The sequence below is a fragment of the Mustela nivalis genome, assembly GCF_964662115.1.
Source record: "Mustela nivalis genome assembly, chromosome: X".
NCBI lineage: Eukaryota > Metazoa > Chordata > Mammalia > Carnivora > Mustelidae > Mustela > Mustela nivalis.
Window position 1 is genome coordinate 37,100,486 of NC_139040.1, and position 25,038 is coordinate 37,125,523.

At 38.2% G+C, this 25,038-nt stretch overlaps 1 protein-coding gene across 1 annotated transcript in view; it reads left to right on the forward strand.

Moving 5' to 3' along the window:
- The window catches only part of AMMECR1 (AMMECR nuclear protein 1), a 114,743-nt gene that overhangs the window by 71,358 nt on the left and 18,347 nt on the right, over positions 1–25,038 (forward strand). The window contains 1 exon segment of the mRNA XM_082717345.1: positions 20,906–21,020. Coding sequence (XP_082573471.1) covers positions 20,906–21,020 — 115 coding nt within the window.

Below are 25,038 nucleotides of genomic sequence, written 5' to 3' on the forward strand. Positions count from 1 at the left end.
TTTGTAGCAGGAAGGATGTAAGGAGACACAGAACAGAGGCATGGGAGCACCAGAACAAGAGGAGGCTGTGTGTGGGGAGGGAAGTAAAGAGATGAGTTACAGGCAGCTCCATCTTCCATGATGGGGAGATGACACCGCTAATGGGCAGCCTGCGAAGAAGCACGTGTTTGGCACATTGCTTGTAAAACAGTCATTTTTTAACACCAAAGTGATTTGGACCTTAATCTGAGGTCCCTTTTTTTGTTTCTCAATTTGATCACGGAGGATCTTTTTAAATTAAGAATGTATTGAACATCACTTCCTTTCAGGACAGAGTAGTGACAGAGGAGCCTATGATTTAATATCTTATTACACAATATAGTATTATTTATTTAATGTATTATCTTACATAAACGTGTAATAAGGACAGTAGAGGAGCAAGACCCAGAGAGCTCTGTTTTCTTTTGGCCCATGCCACCAAGCAAAGCTTAGACAATAAAAGATCATTTTTTTATAGGGCTACCACTTGCTTGAAGGAACACTGATGTTATAACATTTGTGAAAGTACAGCCGAACCCTCAAAATTCCTCTTTGTAACCAAATATACATTTTGTGGATGAGAAAGCTATAAAGAAATAAATGTTTGTAAACACTGGGCGGTTGTTATGGAATTTAAATATCTGTACTTATTACCTAAGAATGTCTGGGTTTCAAGGCTGAATTAAAATAGATTCCAGGCTTCCTTAAAGGTAAACAGCACATCTGTTGATTTGTCTAGGACAATGGAAACTGACTGATTTTTGTATTATGATACAAGTCAGCATCTTCTCTTCCATCTATTTAGCAATACTTTCGGGTAATCACTTCTCCTTTGGGGAACTTTCCAGATGTTTTGTGAATATGATTCCAATTTAGGAGAGTTGTTTTTATATCATCGCTGAGTGATGTTCTAACTCTGAAACACTTACTTAGACTGGTGTAATTCCAGCCAAGGGGTCCTCTAAAATGTGTGTAGGAGTGCCCTGTGACGCTTGGGCTCTCTTGACTTGCCTAGATTCTCAGAGCTGTCTAGATTCTCAGAGCTGTCTGTGGGGGCAGTTTACTGGAGTCAAAAAATCCAGGCCCTCTTGCTGTAATTTGCATTAACAAAGAAAATAACATTTCCAGGTATCAGCCGGGGTCACTTACGTTTGGAGCAATGTTCATATAGGACAGTGAAAATGAAGAGTCAGTACCATGAGATGATTAAAATGCTTCCCTAGGGGGAGAAAAGAAAAAAACAAAAAGCTCCCGTAGGTACAGATGTCCACTTGTCTTTTCCAAGAGGAAGAGAAGCCCTGAAATTCAGTGAAAAATGACAGGGTCGTTGCTGTTGCTGTTGTAGGCATAGTCAAAAAACGGTTTTTCAAATAAAAGATCACAAACTTTAAAAAAATGTTAATGTATTACAATAGTCTGGCATTAGGTAATGAATTTATGTTATGACTACATTTGTTTCTTAGTATTTATTTAGAAAATTGAGAAAATTCATAGTCTGTGCTTGGTTTGATCCAGGTATAGATTATGCTGTTTATGATTTTCCACAGAAAAACCTTCCCAAACAGGAGCCACCCCAGGCTGCCTCGCCCTGCCCAGCAGTTGGTTTGTGCCCTGTGTTTGCTGACTACCTTAAATAGTTGCCCAAGCCAGGCATAATTTTAAAAGTAAAATTTCTCATTTTAAGAGTCACAAGCTTATGGTCCAGTTGTAGATGATTTTTGGACTGTGGACCTTCTTATTCCCCTTAACACCAATGACAGAGATGCCACAGCTGATCAACCCAGTTGATGAAGAGAGACCCATGTTGTAAAAGGGAGTACAGACTTTCTTGCCCAAAACCGCTTCGCAGAATTTTTTTCCCTGTAAAATTTACCAGCTAGTATTTCACTTTGGAACATTGACCTATGATTATTTTATTCAGTATTCTTGTGGGACCCCTATCAATTTTAGTGTCCCAAATTTTCTTAAGTGGACACATTTGGTAGTTCTGGTATTTTCCAGGTTTCTATAGAAACTGGAAATCTTGGAGCCTTTAAAAAAAAAATCTTATTGTTCTGATTCACAGTTCTATATATGAAAAGAGGGAGTCTTAGCACCTGAAACCAAATGAAATTAGTGGAATACCCATCTATGATATGCTGGTTCTGTGTGCTGTGCTTAAGGGAGATGTGTACGAATCCAGGAGCTCACAATATAATCTGCATGGTCAGATGGGTCCTTGTGACAAGACGCCTGGGCCTCTAAGGCTGTGAGCCATGCTCACAGAGAAAGATGAGAGCAGGATGGAGGTGTGAGGTGTAACCACCACTGAGAATATTTCCTCTGGACAGCAATGCTACTTTGTTGGGCTTTCATTTGATATCTGTCTCATAATGACTGAATGTTACCTACTTACTTTACGGGTTTCCCAAGAAGGTTGTGGCTCTGCCTTTTATTTTGTTTGTTCTGGTGCAGAGGTCTATGACCCCAGGGCATGGAACTCCCCCCCCCCCCGCCCATTTTACAGCTTGATGTAACCCAAGGTATTAAGAATTTGTAACTTCTTTAGATCTGACAGGAAGTGACTGAACTCGTCAGGAGGCCTGCACCATATTTTTGAGTCAGTTAATGACCTACCATAAGACTTGTACATGTAGGTGCTTCCGTGTGATTCTGACCATAGCCGAGTAATGAGCCACACTGAAGTGCATATAGAAGTTCCCTAATTCAAAATAAGTGCAGGAAGTCAGTATGATTAATAAAGAATGAACTTTTTAAAGTAGCTTTGCTTGTTGTAATGCCACAGATAGCTCAAATTGGGTGAAGAGGGTACTACTGAGTGGCCATCTTCCAGAGAGATGCCTTTTAATCTAAACGGAAGATTCATAATTATGATGGCACTGTGCACGGAGATGGCTAATTCTAAAGTCCTGAAACGGGTTGCTCTCTCTTCTTCCCTCACAACCTTAATTGAGAGGTTGATTTGTTGAGCATAGCAGACCCTTCTTTTCCAGTCAGCGTAGGTCTGTTTGAATTAGCACAAATTTTGCATTAGTGGAGCACAAATTAATGACGTTGTATTCTGTTACGAAGAGTTTGCTTTCCATCACTGATAATTATTTCCAGGAAAGTTAAGTCCACAGAAAATATTCTCTCAGCTTCCTCAGTGCTGTTTGCCAACATCTAAGAAGTGGCTTTTAGTTACACAGGGGAGGGACAAGGCATGGCACTAGTGAAGGAAAATGAGGTACTATAACCTGGTCTTTCAGGTTTGTGGAGCAGGCTCTGAGCAGCATTCTAAACCAATATTATTCCTTATAAAAGGCAAACCAGACCTGGGAATTTGAAAGTCTAATGTGATTGAGAGAATGTGTGCTGGTGCATACTAATACTTTAACCCCTCTCAGCCTGGTGGGTTGTAGATCCTCTAAGCTGATAAATACTCGGGACAGCCCCACCAGAGAGAGGTCTATGGGTCTTCCCCAGAGTCAGCTCTTCTGCCACTAGATCATTCTCATAGCTTCCGAGGGTTGATCTTCATCAGGTCCCCTTTTCCCTTTGGACTCTCTCTCCCCCGACATCCCACAGAGAACCAGAAGAGTGGGCACAGGATTTTGTAAAGGATTCTTTTTATTTGTGAACCAATGTCTGATTTTTCTTTAGGTCTGTGTTCCTTTAGAGAGACTGTTACCTTGTGCTTTTTTTTCTATGCCTGCCCTTGCTCATGGTGATTCATCCAGTTTGTAAGATGTTCCTTTATAAGAAGGTGTGAAAGGCATAAAAATAGACTAGTAATATGGGCCCCTATATGTTTCAAACTACAACAAAATAGTGATAATCATCCCACAAACATAAGAGGCCATTGAGCTCCTTCAGGATGCAAAGCATCTGTGTTTTCCTTGGGAGGGGAGAAGGCCTGTGAGATCAAAGCAATGCTAAGTCTATCATGGAAGTGAATTATTATCTATTTATAGCAGTCTATGAGTTTTGGATGGAAAAAGGTTGCCAAACTGTGCTGCACTGTGAATGCACAGTAATTTAACTAAAGACTAAAAAGGCCAGTTACCACCTAAATGAACAGCATTTCATAGACATCAAACAGGGAAAACACATTTCAGTGGAGAGTTCTTTTAAGCTGATAAATAAAAGGATACTTGGCATCTAAGGCAATGTTGGCTCTTTAATACAGTAAAACCAGTAGGGCCATTTTAGTGTTTATTATCTTACCAATAAATGTATATGAAACTTGAGACTACCTTCCTCTATGCTTTCCTTCACTCATTAAATATTTACTCACCAGCTACTGAATGCTAGGCACTGGGTATAGAGTGGTGAGCAAAATGTACACAGTTGCCATACTCATGGAGTTTATGGTCTAATGACCATATACCCATAACACACAAGTGGGTACGAAGGAGTCAAAAACTTAGTCATCGAGTTTCTGTAGGGTTTTGGCCATTAGCCTGGTAGCTTGGCTTTTACAAAGAGGATTATACCTGTAAAGCAAAAAGTAGTAGGGCCTTGCGAATTTAGGTGCTCCCCTCCTTCTCTTGGTGGTTTTTGTTTTGCATCTCTAAAATGTGACTTAGGGTATGAGATCTGCACTTGTCATTAGTTGTTCCTAGAAGTGCCATCATGTCAAGGTAGTGCAGTGAAATTTCTCTGAAGTAAGGTGTCCCACAGAACTCCTATTGAACACACTCCAGGTGTATACCTATGCTTGGCACATAGCAGGCACTGAATAAATATTTGCTGAATGAAAGAACTCATGTTCATAGAGATTCTCTTCTACCAGCAATCATTAGGACTGCCATTTTTCCGTGGCGAGTTCTGCTGCTGTGGGGGAAATAGAGCTTTTGTCACGTGACAGAGATTTGAATTGCATGGCTTTTATCCATTGCATTTTTTCCATCCCCAAATGATGCCGTTTCCTTTTTGTATCTACTGTGGTTTTTCTAATACGTACTGTAGTACAGAATCAGCAGTTGTGATTTCAGCAGTGTAGTGCAAAGCTTTTCCAACATATTTTATTACCCCATGTGCTTGTCTCATGGAAACAAAGTCAGCGTAGGACCCTTTCAGTGGGAGAATCGGGTAATATTTAATGGTAATAGAATGGAAAACTATACAAGTGGGATTTTTCTTTGCCTTTGAAAATTGGGTTTATCAAGATATGACCAATCAAGAGATGGAGAGCTAAAATACCCTTTTCTGTTTGATCAGGCTCACTTTTAAACATATTTGTTGAAAGGAACAAAGTAAAATCAGTTTCAAGTTAAGAGATTGGAAAGTACTTTGGACTGAAGTCTGAGAGGTTAGCAATACATCAAAAACCATGGGTTCTTCTCATCTTCAGTCTATGTGTGGCATTATGATATTTACTTGAAAATGGGCATGGAGGTCATCTTTCCCTAACCAGCTTATAATTTACATTTTTAGGGGTGTCTGGGTAGCTTAGTCAGTTAAATGGCTGACTTTTGATTTTGGTTCAGGTCATGATCTCAAGGTCCTGGGATTGAGCCCTGAGCCGTGTGTCAGGCTCTTTGAGCTACTCATGGACTGCTTGAGGGTTCTCTCTGTCCCTCTGCCTTTCCCCTTGCTCATATGCATGCTCTCTCTCTTTTTCTAAAATAAATAAATAAATCTTAAAAAATTAATTTGACATATTTATATACACACAACCAGAACATGCAGTGAGTAGCATTTACAACAGGGACAGATTCTCTCATTGTTAGAGCTTGACAAAAGGGCATTAAATACCCTATTTTTTAAAAAGATTTTATTTATATGTCAGAGAGAGAGAGAGAGAAAGCAAGCACAAGCAGGGGGAGGGATAGGCAGAGAGAGAAGCTGGCTCCCCACTGAGCTAGGAGCCTGATGCAGGACTTGATTCTAGGACTCTGAAATCATGACTTGAGCGGAAGGCAGATGTTTAACTGACTGAGCCACCCAGGCATCCCTAAATACCCTATTTAAAAACAAAAACAAAAGTGTCTAACTTTTCTGCTGAACATTCCTTCTCTGTAGCTCAGCAATTAGGGAGAATTGAGGGGACAGAATGGATGGACTGCAAGGGGGAAAAAAGAGCAAAGAAGAAGAAGCATAATGAGGAAAAAAGCGACTCCTACTAGGTGTGTAAGAATAAAGTGAGACGAGGGAGTGAAGGAGGGGACTAGTGAAGACCACAGTTGCCACCATCACAGTGCTCTGCTCTTTCCCCAACCCTGATCTGCTCAGTTTCGAAATTCCGCATGGCTTCAGCATGAAGACAAGTGCCACGTGCCTGCTAGTGTTGAGTTATGCTGGGAAGCTCACTGCTTTACTGTTTTAGCTCTTCCCTGGTGCCCTTTGGCATTTTCTTCTTTGCTCGTTGAACATCCGTTTTGGAATGTTATTGGACTAAGACAGAGTAGGTCAACAGATATGTGAGAGGTCAGTGGATGGGGGATGATGGAAGTCAGGAAATGCAGAGTTTAGTCACTTTCTGCTCTAGTTCCCCGAAATGTCAAATGAAGAGTGATAGTGGATGATCTCTTGAGTGCTTGTAGCGCTGACATTGGATGACTCTATGACTATAGCGGACCTTGTTCTTCAAGGACACCTATTATGGTTTCTAATGTAACGTAGCTTTCACTTGGTTTACTTCATGGGGCTGTTTTGAAGGTCAGCTAGGCTAAAAGATGTGAAGACCCTTTGGAAACTATGAAGAATCATATAAAACAAAGATGATAGGAATGATTGATACTTTTCCCCCAAAGATATCACACAGTGATAAAAATTAAAATAGTTCCATTATGGGGCACCTGGGTGGCTCAGTGGGTTAAAGCCTCTGCCTTTGGCTCAGGTCATGATCTCGGGGTCCTGGGATCGAGCCCCTCATTAGGCTCCCTGCTCGTCAGGGAGCCTGCTTCCTCCTCTCTCTCTGCCTGCCTCTCTGCCTACTTGTGATCTCTGTCTGTCAAATAAATAAATAAAAATCTTTTAAAAAAATAGTTCTGTTGCAATCCATGTAAGGCAGGTTGCAGAAGCCTTAAAAACAGACATGTAGTTATGCTTCGTTTTAGAGAAATATGCCATTGGAAAGTATACAAAGCCAGGAACGAATTCAAAACCATTGCCTGTTTAAGCAGTGAGGGGGTTGAAGCACTGGGCTTTTTTCCCAACCCCCATTCTGCTTTTCAGGATTACCGTTAAAACCCTAGACAGAAGCAAACAGTGGATCTTGCACATTTCTCTGTCACTATCATCCATCTGCTGTGCAAAAGCTGAGCTCTAACTTTAAAACCAGTGCCCAAGAGAACAGGTCATCTTGACCCAGTGGCAGAGCGTAAACACCTGTAGTTGCCTTGCACCCTGGCCTGTTCCAATGTCTGGTGGAGGCAGCAGCTCTTGGTCTCTGTGTTAGTGTTTTATCTCCCCCACCCCATTTATTTCTTTCATCTCCTCTTTATGGTGTTTTACTATTCTTTCATCCTTCCTTACCTTACTAGAGTAGAAAGAGGAAAGAAAAGAGAAAAACATCCAGAAGGTGGGGGAGAGGGGAAGAAGAGAAGGAAAATAAAGATGAAAAAAGCAAAAACAAAAACAAAAAGGAAAGACATTTCAGAGGTAGTGGGGAGAGGTGGATTCCTTTTCGCTCTCTTCCTAAGCATAATTGAGTTGATAAGTATAGTTTGTAACTCATCTTGAAGACTGACTGAGCTCTCCTTTGTTAACCACTAGTCCACCATCAGTGACGTCTGAGAAAATCAGAGGCCCCATAGTGAGAACCAGCATGCTAGCTCTCAGCACACTCATACCATCTAGGGCTGGCAGTTTTAGAAAGGACAGTAAACCAGAGGGTCAGACCAGACTACCCTAACATGGCACGTAAGTTATAGTGACAGCATATGTTTTGCAGTTCAGGGTTTAATTCATAGATCTGATTACCATGGAAAGAATAGAGGACAAAAATTGCAGGACTCTCGTTGGGAGCATGAGAGAGCTTATTCATTCAGTTTGGAAAAGCAAAGTTAAAAATCAGAAACAGGCCCTCCAGTCTAGAGATGTCCAAAACTAGTTCTTCGGTCATGCTGTTAGGCCTTCTAGCAGATGAAATTTCCAGTTGTGGAAAGGCTTCAGAATAAGGGAAGTCTTCATGTCCCACGAATAGGGCTTATTAAATTTAGATAAAACATCTTTTTCAATGGCAGCAGCTCTGAATCACCAAGATGGAAATGGAGAAAACAAGAGAACAAAAACAAGCTAATACCTTGACTTTAAAAAGTACCATTTATCTAAGCTTCAGAACCTGCTCACACTTAGAACCTAAAGCCTTCAGTGAAACCCCAGGGGAAGCAGCATTAACTGGGAACATTTTTCCTTAAAACCGATTGAATGTGTATGCATGCATTTATGTTGATTTGCTAACATTCTAGAAGTGGTACCACGAAAGGAGAAGGAGCTCTAGAAGCAGGCAGCCCCGATGAGTTCAGATGTTAGCCCTGTTACCTAGATTTATGATCTTTGACAAGTAGCTTAATCTCACTGAACTCAAGGAATCTCAGTCTCCTTATCTGGAAAATGGGGAGGTTTTGAGGACTCCAACAAGGTAATACGTGTATAGTACTTGGCTCACGTAGCTCCTTCAGAGATAGTGGCTCTTCTTGTATTTAAAGCTGTTTTTGCTCATAGTATCGTGTGTCTAGGTAGATTAGAACCAGTCTCCTAGAATTTGATCAGGAACTATACCTTTGCAGTCTCCAGAGAGGGGTGCACCTAGGTGATCCTTTGCAGGGTGAGAAGAAAAATTAGAAATTCAAGCTATGATCTTCCTTATTCAAAATATAAGGAAGTACTTAAACCCCACAAATCCTTAATGTATGGACTGACCCTGGTGCCCTCACTTGGGTTATATCTGAAGCTCACTGCCATATTCTAAATGAGGGATCTTGAGGAACGTGAGATCCCTGATTTGATGGAAACTGAGAGTGACATACTCCTTTCATTTGCTTTCAGCATCTTGCAGTTTACATGTATCTGGTTAAGTGGATTCGTGGTTCTTGGTATGATCTTCAGCCAGTGGTTTCTTTGCAGAAGTCTCCTGCAGCCATCTGACCATTGTTCATAGGTTAGCTAAAGATAGATAAACTAACCCATGCAGGAGGGACAAGGGGCTTGCTTAAAAGATTTCCCAGCCAGGAACAATGGATTGGTGATAAAAGTAATAATACAGGCACAAGGTAAAGACAAGAAAATGGTGGAGCTAGCTGACACTTCTACAAGCTACCTTATAATTTAGTTGGACAAGTCCTAAAGTAAAAATGAAGATGATCTAATGAGACCTGACAAGATGTCAGCCCCCAAATAAAAAAGAAATGATCAAGAACGTTCCTGAAAATATGTATTTATACACGCTGTCTTTAACAACAAAGCTTACTCAAATATATATTGTACTTAGGATATATTAGCTAGTGATGGTAGTACATGTATATACTTTGTAAATAAATATACATATTGGGGGTGCATGGTCAAACTTTTTTTACTGACAAGATCAAAACCTCTAGACCAGTGGTTTAGATGAGGAAAGCATGGACTTTCTCATTTCTCATTCTGTGTCTACTGCTTAGCAAGTGTTTTGTTTTGTCCCTAAGAATTTTGACGAAGCATAACCAATAAGATAAATAATATATTTAAATCCATTCAAGATAAATTGATAAGAATTTAAGGAATTGCATTTCTTGTATGGAAATAAAAGACCAATCCTTGCCCTGGATATTTTTAAAATTTTAAAAAGACTTTATTTATTTATTAGAGAGAGAGAAGGAGCAGGGGGAGGGGCAGAGAAAGAGGGAGAAGCAGACTTCCTGCTAAGCCAGGAGCTTGACATGGGCTTCAATCCCAGGACCTTGAGATCATGACCTGAGCTGAAGGCAGACACTTAACGAACTGAACCCCCCAGGCGCCCCTCCCTGGAGATTTTTTTTTCTTTCTTTTTTTTTTTTTTTTAAATCTAGTTCAGGAACACTGAGAGTCACAAAGCAAGATATGAATGCATGCCTGTGGGATAATAGAAATTCTTAATGAAGAAGCTCCTTACTTGATGTAGTAGCTTGGTTAACTAAAAAAAAAAAAAAATGCGTATACATTTCATTTTTATACATTTATGTGTAATTCTGGGTGACTTGATAACCAGTAAACCAATAGCGGAGAGAGTCGAACAGATCCTTCCAGAAAAGAAATGAACCTTGTCTGACCAGTCCTTTCAGCATTCCTATTGTATGTGATTTTAATAAGTCTTTTACTTATACCCATATATTACTTTGTAATCTATTCTTATATCCTCATGGCTCTTCACATGATAAAAAGCATATAGCTGGTGGGGCGCCTGGGTGGCTCAGTGGGTTAGGGCATCTGCCCTAACCCAGGTCATAATCCCAGGGCCCTGATCAGGTCATGATCCCAGAGTCCTGGGATCAAGCCCTGTATCGGTCTCTGCTCCACAGGGAGCCTGCTTCTTCCTGCCTCTCTGCCTAGTTGTGATTTCTCTCTGTCAAATAAATAAAATATTTTTTTTTAAAAAAGCATATAGCAGGTAATGTATTTTGAAAATGAAATTAAGGCTTTTCAAAAAGACCGTGCCAGGGGTGCCTGGGTGGCTCAGTGGGTTAAAGCCTCTGCCTTCGGCTCAGGTCATGATCCCAGGGTCCTGGGATCGAGCCCCACATCAGGCTCTCTGCTCAGCAGGAAGCCTGCTTCCTCCTCTCTCTCTGCCTGCCTCTCTGCCTACTTGAGATCTCTCTCTGTCAAATAAATAAATAAAATCTTAAAAAAAAAAAAAAAGACCGTGCCAGGAAAAGTGACCATTATCCCTTGAGATGACTGCATTTAATTCCTAGAGAAGATAACTGGATCAGATTCCCCCGTATTGAGGTTGATGGGCCATTCTTATTCTTGGGGTTCCCTTCCTTTTCCCCGAGCCCTGATATGGGGGCTGTGGGCATAAGCTTACAGTTAAAGTTCTTTGACAGCCATTACTTAGTGAGCACCTAGTGTATGCAAGGCACTTACACAGGTGTTATTACTATTATTTTATTTACTTGTCATACTACCTCTGTAGTGTTAGCATCCCCATTTTATAGATGAGGAAATTGAGACTCATAGAGGTTAAGAGTTTTGCCCAGATATCACACAGCTAGTAAGCAATGGAACTAGGATCCACATGCAGGTATATCTGACTCCAGAATAGAAGGTCTTAACCATTCTATGAAAATGGAGATACAGCATACCAAAATCTATGAGCTGTAGGAAAAGCAGGTCTAAGAGGGAAGTTTATGGCCATACAGGCCTACCTCAAAAAAAAGAGAAATCCCAAATAATTTAGTTTTATACCTGGAGGAACTAGAAAAACAAGCCTGAAGTTAGTAGAAGGAAGGAAATAATAAAGATCAGAACAGAAGTAAATGAAATAGAGACCAAAAGATAATAGAAAAGGTCAGTGAAACCAAGAAGAGCTTCTTTGAAATAAAACAAAATTGATAAACTTTTAGCTGGACTCACCAAGAAAAAAAAAAGAGGGCTCAAATAAAATCAGAAGTGAAAGAGAAGTTGCAACTGATATGACAGAACCACAAAGGATCTTAAGAGACTGCTGTGGACAAGTTTACACCAATAGTATGGGTGACCTAGAAGAAATTCCTAGAAACTTACAATTTTCCAGGACAGAATCATGAAAAGCTGTTCAGGAAATCTGAACAGACTGAATCCTAGATTATTAGTAGGAAGAGCAAATCAGTAATCAAAAACGTCCCAACAAATAATGTATAGGACTAGGCAGCTTCACTGGTGAGTTCTGACAAACATTCAAAGAATACTTAACACCTGTCCTTTTCAAACTCTTTCAAAAATTGAAGAGGAGGGAAAGCTTCCAAGCTCATTTTATGAGGGCTTACTCTGATACCAACACCAGGCAAGGACACCCAAAAAAAGAATTACAGGCTAATATCCTTGATGAACATAGGTGTAAAAATCCTCAATAAAATATTAGCAAACTGAATTCAGCAGTACATTGAAAGAATCCTATACCATAATCAAGTGGAATTTATTCCAGTTAAAATCTGCAAACCAGTCAGTCTAATACACCACATTAACAGAGTGAAAGATTAAAATTCTATGATCATCTCAGAAGATGCAAAAAAAGCATTTGACAAAGTTTAACATTCATTTATGATAAAACCTCTCAACAAAATAGGTATAGAGGAAGCATACCCTCAACATAATAAAGCCCATATATGACAAACCCTCAGCTAATATAATGCTCAATGGTGAAAAGCTCAAAGTTTTTCTTCTAAGACCAGGAACAAGGTAAGGATGCCTAATCTACCCATTTTTTTTTTTAATCAGCATAGTATTGGAAGTCCTAGCTACAGCAATTAGGCAAGAGAAAGAAATAAAAGGCACAAAAATTGGAAAGGAATGAGTAAAGCTGTCACTATTTACAGATAACATGATTCTATATATAGAAAACCCAGAAGATTCTACAACAAAAACTGTTTGAATAAATGAATTCAGTGAAGTTACAGAATACAAAATTAATATACAAAAATCTGTTGCATTTCTGTACACTCATAATGAACTATCAGAAAGAGAAATCAAGAAAACAATTCCATTATGATCATATCAAAAATAATAAAATACCTAGGAATAAGTTTAACAAAGGAGGTGAAAGATCTGCACACACCGAAAATTATAAAACATTAATGAAAGAAATTGAAAAAGACACAAAGAAGGGCAAAGGTAGTCCATGCTCATGAATTGGGAGATTTAATATTTTTAAAATGCCCACACAACCCAAAGCAACCTATAGATTCAGTGAAATCCCTATCGAACTTCCAATGGCATTTTTCAGAGAACTAGGGTAATTCTAAAGTTTATGTGAAACTACCAAAACAAAAAGCAAAAATCGTGAGTAGCCAAAACAGTTTTAAGGAAGAAAAAGAAAGCCAGAGGTATCATACTCCCAGACTTCAAACTATACCACAAAGCTGTAGTAATTAAAACAGTATGGTACTGGAATCAAAACCAGACATACAGATCAGTGGAACAGAATAGAGAGCCCAGAAATAAACTCGTGCATGTATGGTGATCTGCGGCAAGGGAGGCAAGAATATATAATGGAGAAAGGACAACGTCTTCAATAAATGGTGCTGGGAAAACTGGACAGCTACATGCAAAAGAATGAAGCTGGACCAATATCTTATACCATATACAAAAATTAACTAAAAATGGAATAAAGACTTGAATATAACACCTGAAACCATAAAACTGCTAGAAGTAAACATAGGTGGTAAGTTCCTTAACATCAGTCTTAGTGATATTTTTTTTTATCTGACTCCAAAGGCAAGAGAAAAAAAGCAAAAATAAACAAATGGGACACATCAAAAGCTCCTGCACAGCAAAGGAAACCATTAACAAAACAAAAAGGCAGCCTATTGAATGGAAAAAGAAATCTGCAAATCATATATCTGATAAGGGGTTAATAGCCAAAATATATAAAGAACTCACTACAACTCAATAACAGCAAAAGTCCTTTTAAGTAATAAGCAGAAGATATGAATAGACATTTTTCCAAAGAAGGCATACACATGACCAGAAGACATAGAAAAAGATGCTGTCCATCACTAATCATCAGGGGATGCACATTACAACAATAATGAGTTGTCTCCTTACACCTGTCAGGGATCACTTTACACTTATCAGAATGGCTGTTACCAAAACCACAAGAAGTAACACATGTTGGCGAGGATGTGGGAAAAAAGGAAGCTTCATGCACTGTTGTGGAAATGTACATTGGTATGGCCACTGTGGAAGGTTCTTCAGAAAATTAAAAATAGAATTGCCATGTGATCCAGCCATTCTACTACTGGGCAGAAATGGAAACACTAATTCAAAAAGATATATACAATCCTATGTTCTTTGCAGCATTATTTACAATAGCCAAGATAGGGAAAACAACCTAAGTATCCATCAGAGGATGAATACATTAAGAAGATCATACACACACACACACACACACACACACGACTACTAGTCAGCCATAAAAAAACCAAAATCTTGAAAAGAATGAAATCTTGCCATTTGTGCAACATGAATGAACCTTAAGAGTATTGTGTGTGTGATAGAGAAATACAAATACCATATGATTTTATATATGTGGAATTTAAGAAACAAAACAAGAACAAACTAACCAAAACAAAACCCTGATTCATAGATACAGAGAACAGATTGGTGGTTGCCAGAGGGGAATGGAGAGTTGAGCAGACTGAAATGGGTGAAGGGGATCAAGAAGTATTACTTCCAGTTATAAAAGGAGTCATGGGATGTACTGTACAGCATGGGGAATATAGTAAATAATATTGTAGTAAGTTTGTATGGTGACAGATGGTAACTAGATTTACTGTGGTGATCATTTTGCAGTATATCTAAATGTCAAATCGCTATGTTGTACACCTGAAACTAATTAATATTGTATGTCAACTGTACCTCAATTAAAAAAAAAGATGAACCTGGGTCATAAAGAGAAAATTAAATTGCATTCATTGTACTCAGTAGCTTTTCATCTGAAAAATAATTAAAACAAAACTGTTCCTAGTAGTTCATTTCTAAAACCAAGATAGAGTAGATGCAGAAAATCTGCAGACAGAGCGTTATTGTGGACATTACATGGAGGGAAATGAGGAACACCTGCCATCTACACTAAGCATGTAGCCATCTGTTTCTTTATGTATTTTGTATTTTCCAGTTTTAATTGTGCTCCACTAAATCAGACCCACAACCCATTCTCCCAATTTAAAGGCGAGGTGAGAACTCGTGGTGAGGCTGCAGATCCCTGACAATATTGCTGTGGTTGTCACAGCATGTGGCCGGAAGGGTATGCTTCCCTCCTGGTGGGCAGCTGTAGCTATGACAGAGAGTAAAGGCTTTTAAGAATGTGAGATTAGAGCAATTCAAGACGTTTAAGCTGGCTAATCAGAGGGCAGCAGACGATAACACTGTAAAGCCTAAGTGAATCCTATAAGATGGGAGCCAAATAACACAGGAAAACCTGTGGGACCTACTGCACTTTTGCTCGCCCTCCCTCCTACCTTTTACTCTACCTTGCTTTCTCTTTTTGTCCGTGTGTGTGTGTGTGTGTGTGTGTGTGTGTTGTCTATTTTTTTTCTTTTTTCCTTTTTTCACCTCCCGTTTCCTTTTCTCGCTTTTTTTTTTCCCCCTCTTCCTCTCCATCTTTCTTTGTATATATATACCTTTCTCTTTTTTGGTCCCTCCTTTCTTTCCTTTCCTTTTGTTCCATCCCTTAGTCCTTTCTTCTGTCCCCCATCAATTACCCATCATACCACATTTTGAAATGTATATTAAAATTAATGTTTTAATGTTTATATACATTGAGCACTAAGTAGCTTGTATTTATTATTCTAAAGGGGAAAAACATCCCCCAGTTATGGGACACTTTACCAATGGCTTACAATTGAAAATTTCCTTTTGGGTCACTGCCCTTCCTCCTTCCTTAACCTAATGGAATCATGTCCTTTGTTGTTGTTCTCTACCCTTAGGTTTGATAAATGGTCACTTTTTTTGCATTCTGTTTTACATCCATCATTTTTTTTTTCTCATAATGGAAAACTAAAATTGTTACTTCATGTGAAGGAGAGGCTGTGGATAATTTTTTCAGAATTGGCTTTAGGATTCTAGTATTCTAAGTTTCCGAAATTCAGAAATGCCACGTGTGCATTCTGTTCCAGAATCTCTGATGAGGAATGGCAGAATTTCCAGAGGATTGAAACCCCTTGTGAAAAACAGTTTTTTTTTTTTTAAATTTCAGACTAATGTATGTCTGATTTACTTTTCTTCACCTATCCAAACAGGGATTTTTAAAAAGATTTTATCTACTGATTGATTTAGAAAGAGAGTGCATGCAGGGGGAGAGGCTGAGGGAGAGGGAGAGAGAATCTCAAGCAGACTCTGCGCTGAGCAGGGAGCCCGACACAGAGCTCAGTCTCTGGTCCCTGAGATCATGACCTGGGCCAAAATTAAGAGTTGGATGCTTAACCGACTGGGCCACCCAGGCGCCCCCTAAAAGGGATTTTTAATTTTGATTTTGTTTCCTTGTCCTGAAAAATGATGGCCTGGAATGTGAAGCCTTTCTCAGTTTGGTAACTTTCCACTGCTTAACTGATTAAAGTCATCGAAGTTTTAGAAAGTGATGGAATGAAGGAATGAGTGAGTAAATGGCTAGCTAGCTAGATTCATTTAAATCATTTCCGTTGCCTGCTCTATTGTTTATGATGAGTCTTGTAACAGCTAAGATTTTGCCTCCTTTTGGCTGTTTTTTCTCCCCCCCTCATAGCTTCCAGGCACTGTCATGAACTTTGATTCTTTGATAGCTAAACTCTTAATTCCTTTTTTTAAATGTTCATTTTCATTAAAGTGCTATTTAACATTAGATATTAACTTTGACAGATGTTAATGCTGCTTCTCAATTAGGTAAAATATATTCTTGGTGAGGTGCCAATTTGAATTGAATATATTTGAATTTGGTATGTGAATTAAACTGTTGTTTAAACCTTACCCATCCATCACATGGGTGATGGAGCAGCTGGCTGGTTCTGTGTATAAGTGCGTTTCTTCCCCCCAGCAATATTTACTTATTTATTTATATTATTTTTAGAGGGGGAGGGGCAGCGGGAGAGGGAAGGAGAGAATCCCAAGCACACTCCTCACTGAGTACAAAGCCCGAAACGGGGTTCCGTCTTGTGGCCCTGAAATCATGACCTGAGCCAAAACAGAGAGTTGGACACTCAACTGATTGAGCCACCCAGGTGCCCCCTCTCCTTCAGCAATATTTAAACATTAGAAAATGGCTTCCTATTATAGCAAAGAGAACTTCATATGAATTTATTACAAGATCTCCTTGTTTGTCAGTTTCTTAGGCAGCATAGAGTATAAATTGCCAGACACTACTTTGGTATGAAATGTTTTCCATGGACAGTATTAATATTTTAAAATCCTTTTTGCTCCTACAGATTTCCAGTAGACAGGAAGTCTGGCTCTATTTACCCTTTGGCTACTAATGAATGCTATTAAATTATTATTTATCTTCTTTAGGCAAAGGCACTACAGGAATGAGATCAGAATTGCCAAGTGAGGCAAACATTTAATTTTAAAATTAAAAATAATACAAATCCATTCAAAAGTGGCAACTAAAGTGTGGATCCTAGAAGGTATTTTGGACTTGAGTCAGAGAACTAGGGTTGTGGCCCCACCTGCATCACTAACTTGCTGGGTCATCTCAAGCAAGTCACTTCCGGACTCATGGCATATTCTGTATGCTAAAGGAAGCAGGGCTGAGGGAGGCTGAAACCTTGTTTATCAGCTATCCACACCAGCCTAGCAGCTCTGAGGTCAGACTCCAGCTGCATTTTTTGTCTTTTTTTTTTTTTTTTAATAATCCCTTAAATCCTTGCTAGGCTTTCATTGCTAGTTCTTTCCCCCTAGGAATTTGCATTCAGAACTATTGAGGGCTTCCTACGTTTGGGAATTTTTCTGTGCTCATGAATTTAATGAAAAGTTACTTAGAGTTACAAAAAAAATTTCAGAATTAAATGTCTTGTTTGAATGACTGTTTCTGTAAAATCAGACTGTTTTCATCATGACTAATGTACCTTCACTATTTCAGTTTTGAACTTAATACATTTGCGTCCTGATTGTCAGTTTCTCTTATTAGCCATGCTAGTATTCTCCCACTTACGCATTGTTCTCTTTTTTTATTTTTTTAAGCCCAGAATGATTGAGGAACAAGGCTCCATATCATGGGAGTTATATTTTAGGTACTTGAGAATCTCATTGATTTGAAATAGTTTGAATTGCACTAAGCTAAAATTTACCTTTTGTTGGCTTGCTAGGAAAAAAATTAAACAAAATAAACTTACCTCAGAGTGTTGAGAAAATAACCATATGGCAACTTCAGGACGTGTATTGTTTGACTGGAAAATGCTAGAGAGAGATTTTTATAGCTCTCTTTATTAAAGGAGGTCTAGCGCTCTGATTAAAAAGGCAGACAATAAGAAGGGCTGGTAAGGATATGGGGAAATTGGAACTCTCACACATTGCTGGTGGCAATGAAAGGTACAGCCACCGTGGGAAGCAGTTTGTTAGTTCCTGAAACAGTCAACCATAGAATCACCGTATGACCCAGCAATTCCATTCTTATGTATCTACACCCCAAAGAGACTAAAACCTCTGTCCACCCAGAGACTCATACATGCATGTTTATAGCAGCATTATTTATATTGTTTCCAAAAGTGGAAACAACCCAAATGTTTCTCAGTAGATCGAAGGATCCTAAAATGTGATAAAGCCACACAACTGAAATATGATTAGGCAGTTAAAAAGATGAGGTATGGATACATGCTACAGCATGGATGAAACCTCCAAAACATTCCGGTAAAAAGCCAGACACAGAAGGCCCCATATTGTAGGACTCTCCTAATATGAAATACTCCAGAGTGGGGAAGTCCATAGACAGAAAGTGGATTAACGCTTGCCAAGAGCTGGCGGGGAGCGAAGAGAGGAGCCTGGCTGCTAATGGGTATGGGGCTTCTTTTTGGTGTGACAAAATGTTTTCAGATTGGAGAGTGGCGATGCTTGTATAATTCTGTGAATATACTAAATGCCGTTCAATTGGATACATTAATGGGTGAATTGTATTGGTTTGTGAATTCTGTCTCCATAAGCTATTATATGGCAAAAACATTAGCAACTATATTATTCTAATTACTTGAAATTGGAAAAGTGTCTGTAAGTTACATTTTTTGCCAGGGGCTGAAAGGAAGGAAGAGTGGGGAGTTAGTATGGAATGGATGCTGTTTCAGTTGGGCAAGATGGTAAAAATTCTGGAGATGGATGCTGGTGATAGATGTACAACAAGAACGTGCTTATCCACACAGAGCTGTACACTTAAAAATAGTTAAAACTGTAAACTTTATGTTACGTATATTTTACCATGATAGAAAATCTACAATTCTAAGAAAATCACATTTTACATTATTCAAGTGTATAAGGCTTCCTTCTCTCTCTTTCTTTTTAGCAAGAAGATGGAAAGTGTGATCAGCCTTTTGTTTTTTATACATGAGATTCTTTTGTTTTAGTTTCAGTTCAGCGGCTGGAAGTTCTTTTGTTTCTGTTCAGTATATGTGTTTGTTAGGAGAGAGGGTATTGGTTATACATACACATATAGGTCTTTATCTTGGCTTTGAGGGAGAACTTGAAAATGCTTTATGAAAATTTATTTGCCAACAGGAAAATAAAAGAGGCCAAACTGTAGGAAAATGTATGTCGTTAAATTATAAAATAGTGAGGGGGGTAGGGCTGGGTGGCTGGGTGATGGACATTGGGGACGGTATGTGATATGGTGAGTGCTGTGAAATGTGTAAGCCTAATGATTCACAGACCTGTACCCCTGGGGAAATAATATATTATATGTTAATAAAAATAATAAAAAAGGGTTGGATGCTCAAAAAATTATAAAACAGTGAAATGCTATTCTCAGAGTATAAATTGTCACAGATGTCCTGATTTTCTTGGTTAATCTTGGCTCCTTGAATGGGAAAAAAACATTATAGCATATATAGAACATATCTGTCTATAAGCATTTTCCTTTGTGTAGTAGGATAGAGCAAGCACCCAAATGCATTGAAAACACTCACAAACACAGGGGTTACATTTGTACAATAAAATAAGTGTTTCAGAATCTAAAGGAAGAGATGGAAAAATGAAGAAAAAAAAAGAAACTCCAGCACTGAGGAAGTCACTGAAAAAGGAATTAAATGATTTCTAAAGGCCATGGAACATTGTTAAAACTCGAGCAGTTTGTTGGCACTAAGTTTGTAATTTCTACTGATTAATCTATGAAAATAGTTTCTAAGCCTGGCTGCTATATAGCACATTTGAATTTGAATATCCATGGCACAAATGCCAGAAATGCCATTAGTATAAAGTGTAATCAGAGGTATGTTTGTTTTTCTTGACCAGGAACTGGTTTCTTTGAAAAGTATAGGAAACACACAGTGCCTCTGTGTGTGAGTGTGTGTGTGTCTGCGTATTTTCTGTCTCTTCTATTGCAGGAAGAATTATGGTCTTCCAACATCTTTGTCCTTTATAGTAAGGGTTTTTCTAGAATTTTACACTGTAGTATATTACCCTTGATTATAGGATCCAATCAGAGTTGATGTACTCAGAAATCCATTGATGTGATTAATGGTCTCCTAATCATACTTTTATTGCCTAGATTAGCCCAATTTCCTGTACTTTCACAATTTTTGAGTCATATCTTGAATTATCCTTTATAGGGGGCCTGAAATCCTTGTATTTTTAGTCTGTAATTTGCATGATTATTTTAATTTTCTTTGATTTCCTTTGCTTGAAGAAAATGAAATTTTGATCTTTTTTGAACTCTTTGAGTGCTGTTCTATGGTAATGGACAACCTAATATGAACTTTTTTTTAACTATATACATATTTTTCCCATCAGCCCTAGATCTAGAAGTCTTCCCACAAATTTCCACTAGTCTAGGTTTTATTCTTCTCGAAAAGTAAAGTAAAAAATAGTCTCAGATTCTACAAGTAATAGGGAAGTACACCAGGAAATGACTGTACAGGAAATGTAATTGATGATTCGCTCTTTACAATTGGTTACAAGATTGGCTAATAAACAGTCTATTGAATGAAAATAAATGACTTCTAAAATCTTTGGGGGCCTTTAAATACATTTGAAGATTTTTTTTTGATCTCTTACCTTTTTCAAATGTCTGCATTTGAAATTCAGACTTTCTCATATCTAGTGGTTGCTTTAATATTTGCTTTGTTTTCAACAGTGCCCTTAAAGATAGCCGTTTCCCCCCAATGACAAGGGATGAGTTGCCACGGCTGTTCTGCTCAGTGTCTCTGCTCACTAACTTTGAAGATGTCTGTGATTATTTGGACTGGGAGGTAAGACTATAGAAATTTTTGAAAGAAAAATGAAGGTAACTCCTGAGTAAATGTTAAAAAGTAGGCCCAGGAAACAACTCTTTCAGCCCATTCTTTATTATAGTGGAGGTGGAGAGGAAGGTGAATAAAGAAACCTCACATTTGATCAGTGAGATATCAGTGAAGGAGTTGTTTTGTTTTGTTTTTAAGGCAAAGCGCCATGTGTTGCTTTAATCCCCAAACTGAATTTGCTGTTTATTTTTGTCCTTTTACTTTACCACAGCACCCATAAAAGCTGTTAATAAGTAGTGAAAAGGACTGATTGGAATTTATTTTTCCTCTTATTTCCATTCTAATGTACTTCGGTGTAACCGCCACCCAGCAGTTAGGTGCTCAGAGGAAACTTCTCAGAAGGAAGGAGCCAAAGAGTGAGGATAATATGCCAGTTGGGGAAATCAGCATGTGGATACAGAACAGGGTGTCCATTAACTGCAGTTAAATCATGTTAATTCATTCTTGGCTACCTTACTTTATGCACTTAAACCCGCTAACAAACAATATTAAGGTTGTATCTCGGTGATCTCTGAGCATTGTCATGATTGAAGTAGCCTAGATTAGTCTTGTTTTTTATTCTTTAGTGTGTGGTGTTGGGTTTTTAAGGAAGTTCAGAGGTTCTCAACAAACAAATCAGCATGATTTGTTTTGCTTGTTGCTGGGAGATAGTCGAGGGTATGTCTATGAAATTTCACACACAATCGTGCATACATTATTGAATGCCTGCTGGGTTCAAGGCACTGGGCTACATACACAAGAGTCCTAAAATCTGGTCCCCGCCATAAAGCATCTTTCAGTCTAATGGCAGAGAAAAGAAGTATGTACCAAGCATAAAGGAAGAAGTACTACAAGAATGAAACAATGGGAATTCAGTAATGCGCTTAGCATTCTCTCGCATAAACACTCATAAATGACATGACTATATCTTTATGCTATAACATGTTTTAATTCTACTGACTTTTTAGAATGACCATGTCCCATGGTAACTGAGATATTCTGCCTTGTGGACAGATCACTGTCCTGATAATTAATTGGACTTGAATTTTAATTTGCGATTTGCTCATGAGACTTTGTGAGACTTTGGACATCTTATTCCACTGCCATTCAGTTCTCCACATACAGAATAAGACATTTCTAAAGTTCTTAACCTTTATTGGAAAAAATCCCTATGATATAAATTATTGTTGTTAGGCCAAAGCTTTAAAAAAACACATTCTGCCCAGAGTAGGATAAAAGACTTCTTCTGAGTTTTGGAATACGTAGGGTTTTTTGGAATATTATCAGAACATGAAAACATTCAGGGAAGTTTTGTAATGGGAAAAATAAAATTAATTGATAGTGTTGAACCTAGCAAAGTTGGATTGGGTAAAAATTTTCACAGAATTAAAAATCCTGATTGTTTTCTATAAGTTCATTGTTCCTATTTGAATTTTTCTTAAAATCTACCCATGTCATAGAAACATTCCTTAATACTTTATTTTTAAATGATCCCAAATTATATCCCTTACTTATTAACCAATATTAAAATTTGAGTGGTTCTTTTAATGTTTTAAGGCCAGTGCTTCCTCTTCTCTAGCTAGAATTTTATTTCTGCTTTCTGAATTGCAGAGTGCCTGGGGGGTGGGGTCATAACAGGGTAAAGCCTGAAATCTAGAGATGACCAAGCTACAAAAACACACCTACTCTTGCTTGCCACCACTGAGTTGGAAGTACAGTTGTGTGTGTTGGGGCGGGGGGGGCGTTGCACATGCAAACATGTGAGCATGTTTGACATGTAAATGAATGTATATTTCATAAATATGCATGCGTGTACTTGGAGGGAAGGAAAAATTGGAGGATTCTATAGTAGTTCAATAAATATGGGCAAGCACAGAGTATACCACCATCATCTTGCTTGAAGCCCACTTCAAGCACTGTCTACAGCTAAAATTAACCCTCATACCTTGTATATTGTATATTTAATACATTCCTCGAGGCTTAAATATTGGTGTCTATTTAGTGATGCTTTCCGATTAAAATAACAACAACAAAAATAAATATATTTTTGTGCTTTTAACATACAAGTGTTTGAAAGTGAATTTTAGGTCCTGCTAGAATGGCTATGCTAAGAGGGAAAGACTGTCCTTTTCAGTTAGTTTGTCATGGTTGTAAGTATTTACCATAAGAGAATTTGTTCCCAAAGAGTAAGAGTGAAAATTGCATTTTATTAAGTACAAGAATGTGACTTGGACTTTAAAAAATTACTATAGTCAGTTCTTAAAAGTGGAATGGTATTATCATGTGGGGATGATGTCATAAGGGTCATCCTTAATAATTCTGAAAAAGCATTGGTTACTTGAAACACAGAATGCCAAAGTAGAATTCAAAACATTCTTTTAAAGTATATGTCAAGGCATTTCTGCTCCTAGGTATATACCCCAAAGAAATGAAAACAGATATTGAAACAAAAACCTGTACACAATGTTTATAGCAGCGCTATTCATAATAGCCAAAAGGTAGAAATAACCCAAATGTCTATCAACAGATAAATGGATAAACCAAATTTGGGATATCTATACAATGGAATATTAATCAGCCGTAGAAAGAAATGAAGTAGTGACATGGATGAACCTTGAAAACATTATGCTAAGTGAAAGAAGCCAAGCACAAAAGGCCACATACTGTATGATTCTGTTTATACGAAATATGCAGAATGCGTGTATCCACAGAGATAGACTGTGTTAGTGGTAGCCAGGGGTTGAATGAGAAGTGACGGCTTTTAATGGGTCCAGGGTTTCCATTCAGGGTAATGAAAAAATTATGGAACTGGATGTTGTATGACACTGCAAATGTACTTGATGCCACTGAATTGTACACTTTCAAAGCATTTTTACATGATGTATATTTTATCACATAAAAAGGCATATATGCATCTGCATGTATATTTAAACCTATTGTCCATAATAGTATGGTAATTCTAATTTATTGAAGAAGAAAACTTTGAAAATTAAAAAAATTATAAAGAAAGGCAAGCCATTTGTAATTACACTGTTCTGAGATAACCACTGTTAACATTTTGGAATATTCCTTTAAATTATTTTTCTGTGTCTTTGTATCAATAAATATGCCTATTTGTTCATGTAACGGAGATCATATTGAATATACAGTCATTATTAAAAAGGATTGTGGAAAAGTCTTTGTTTATGGTTTACCTTTATAAGTTAATGATTCATATTGCAAATTTCCTTTATGAGGGGGGGTCCAGTCTATATCATGAAAGGATACATTTCACTTTGAGAAATTTCAGGCTATCAAATAGGTACAACTTTTCTTCTAAGAATGAAATACCCTATTCACCATAAGTTAAGTCTAAATTTAACCTGAAATGTACAGCGCTCTATATGTTGATGCCACAGGGGAAACAGGAGATGATGACAGAATTTTAATAGAGAATTTTTAAGGCAGAGATCAGTAACGGGTATGTTTGATATTAACAGAAGCCTCTCACCTAGGGCTTTTCTGGTAGAAGTACCGTTTGAGAGTTGACCCCCACTGGTGAAGCGTGTTACTGCAATAGAATTCCTAATTAAAGAGGCGAAAATGCCCAGATCAAAGCAGAAGAGAGCAAAGTCTAGAAGTCCCAAAGCATAGAGGTGAGTCACTTTGGTAACAAGAGAGACATCCCTGTGGTCATGAAGATGAGGGACGTGACCAGTGGTCATAGCCACCTAATTTTCAAATGATCAGGAAACAAGTGAACCACCACAGGGCTGGCTACTGTCTTTCTCTTTTCCTCAAGGTTTTTAACTGAGCCTGTCTGGGACCATTCTTTTGGTAACATGTCTCTGTTTGTAGAGTGGAAGTTAATAGGAAGGTAGGATTTATAGCAATCAGACTTTAATTTAGAGGCTAGAATGCTTCTCTTTGATAACATGAGGAACGTCTGATAAATGCTTTCACAAGTGGATGTAATTGGTTTCATTTCAAGGTTGAATTGGCAGAATGA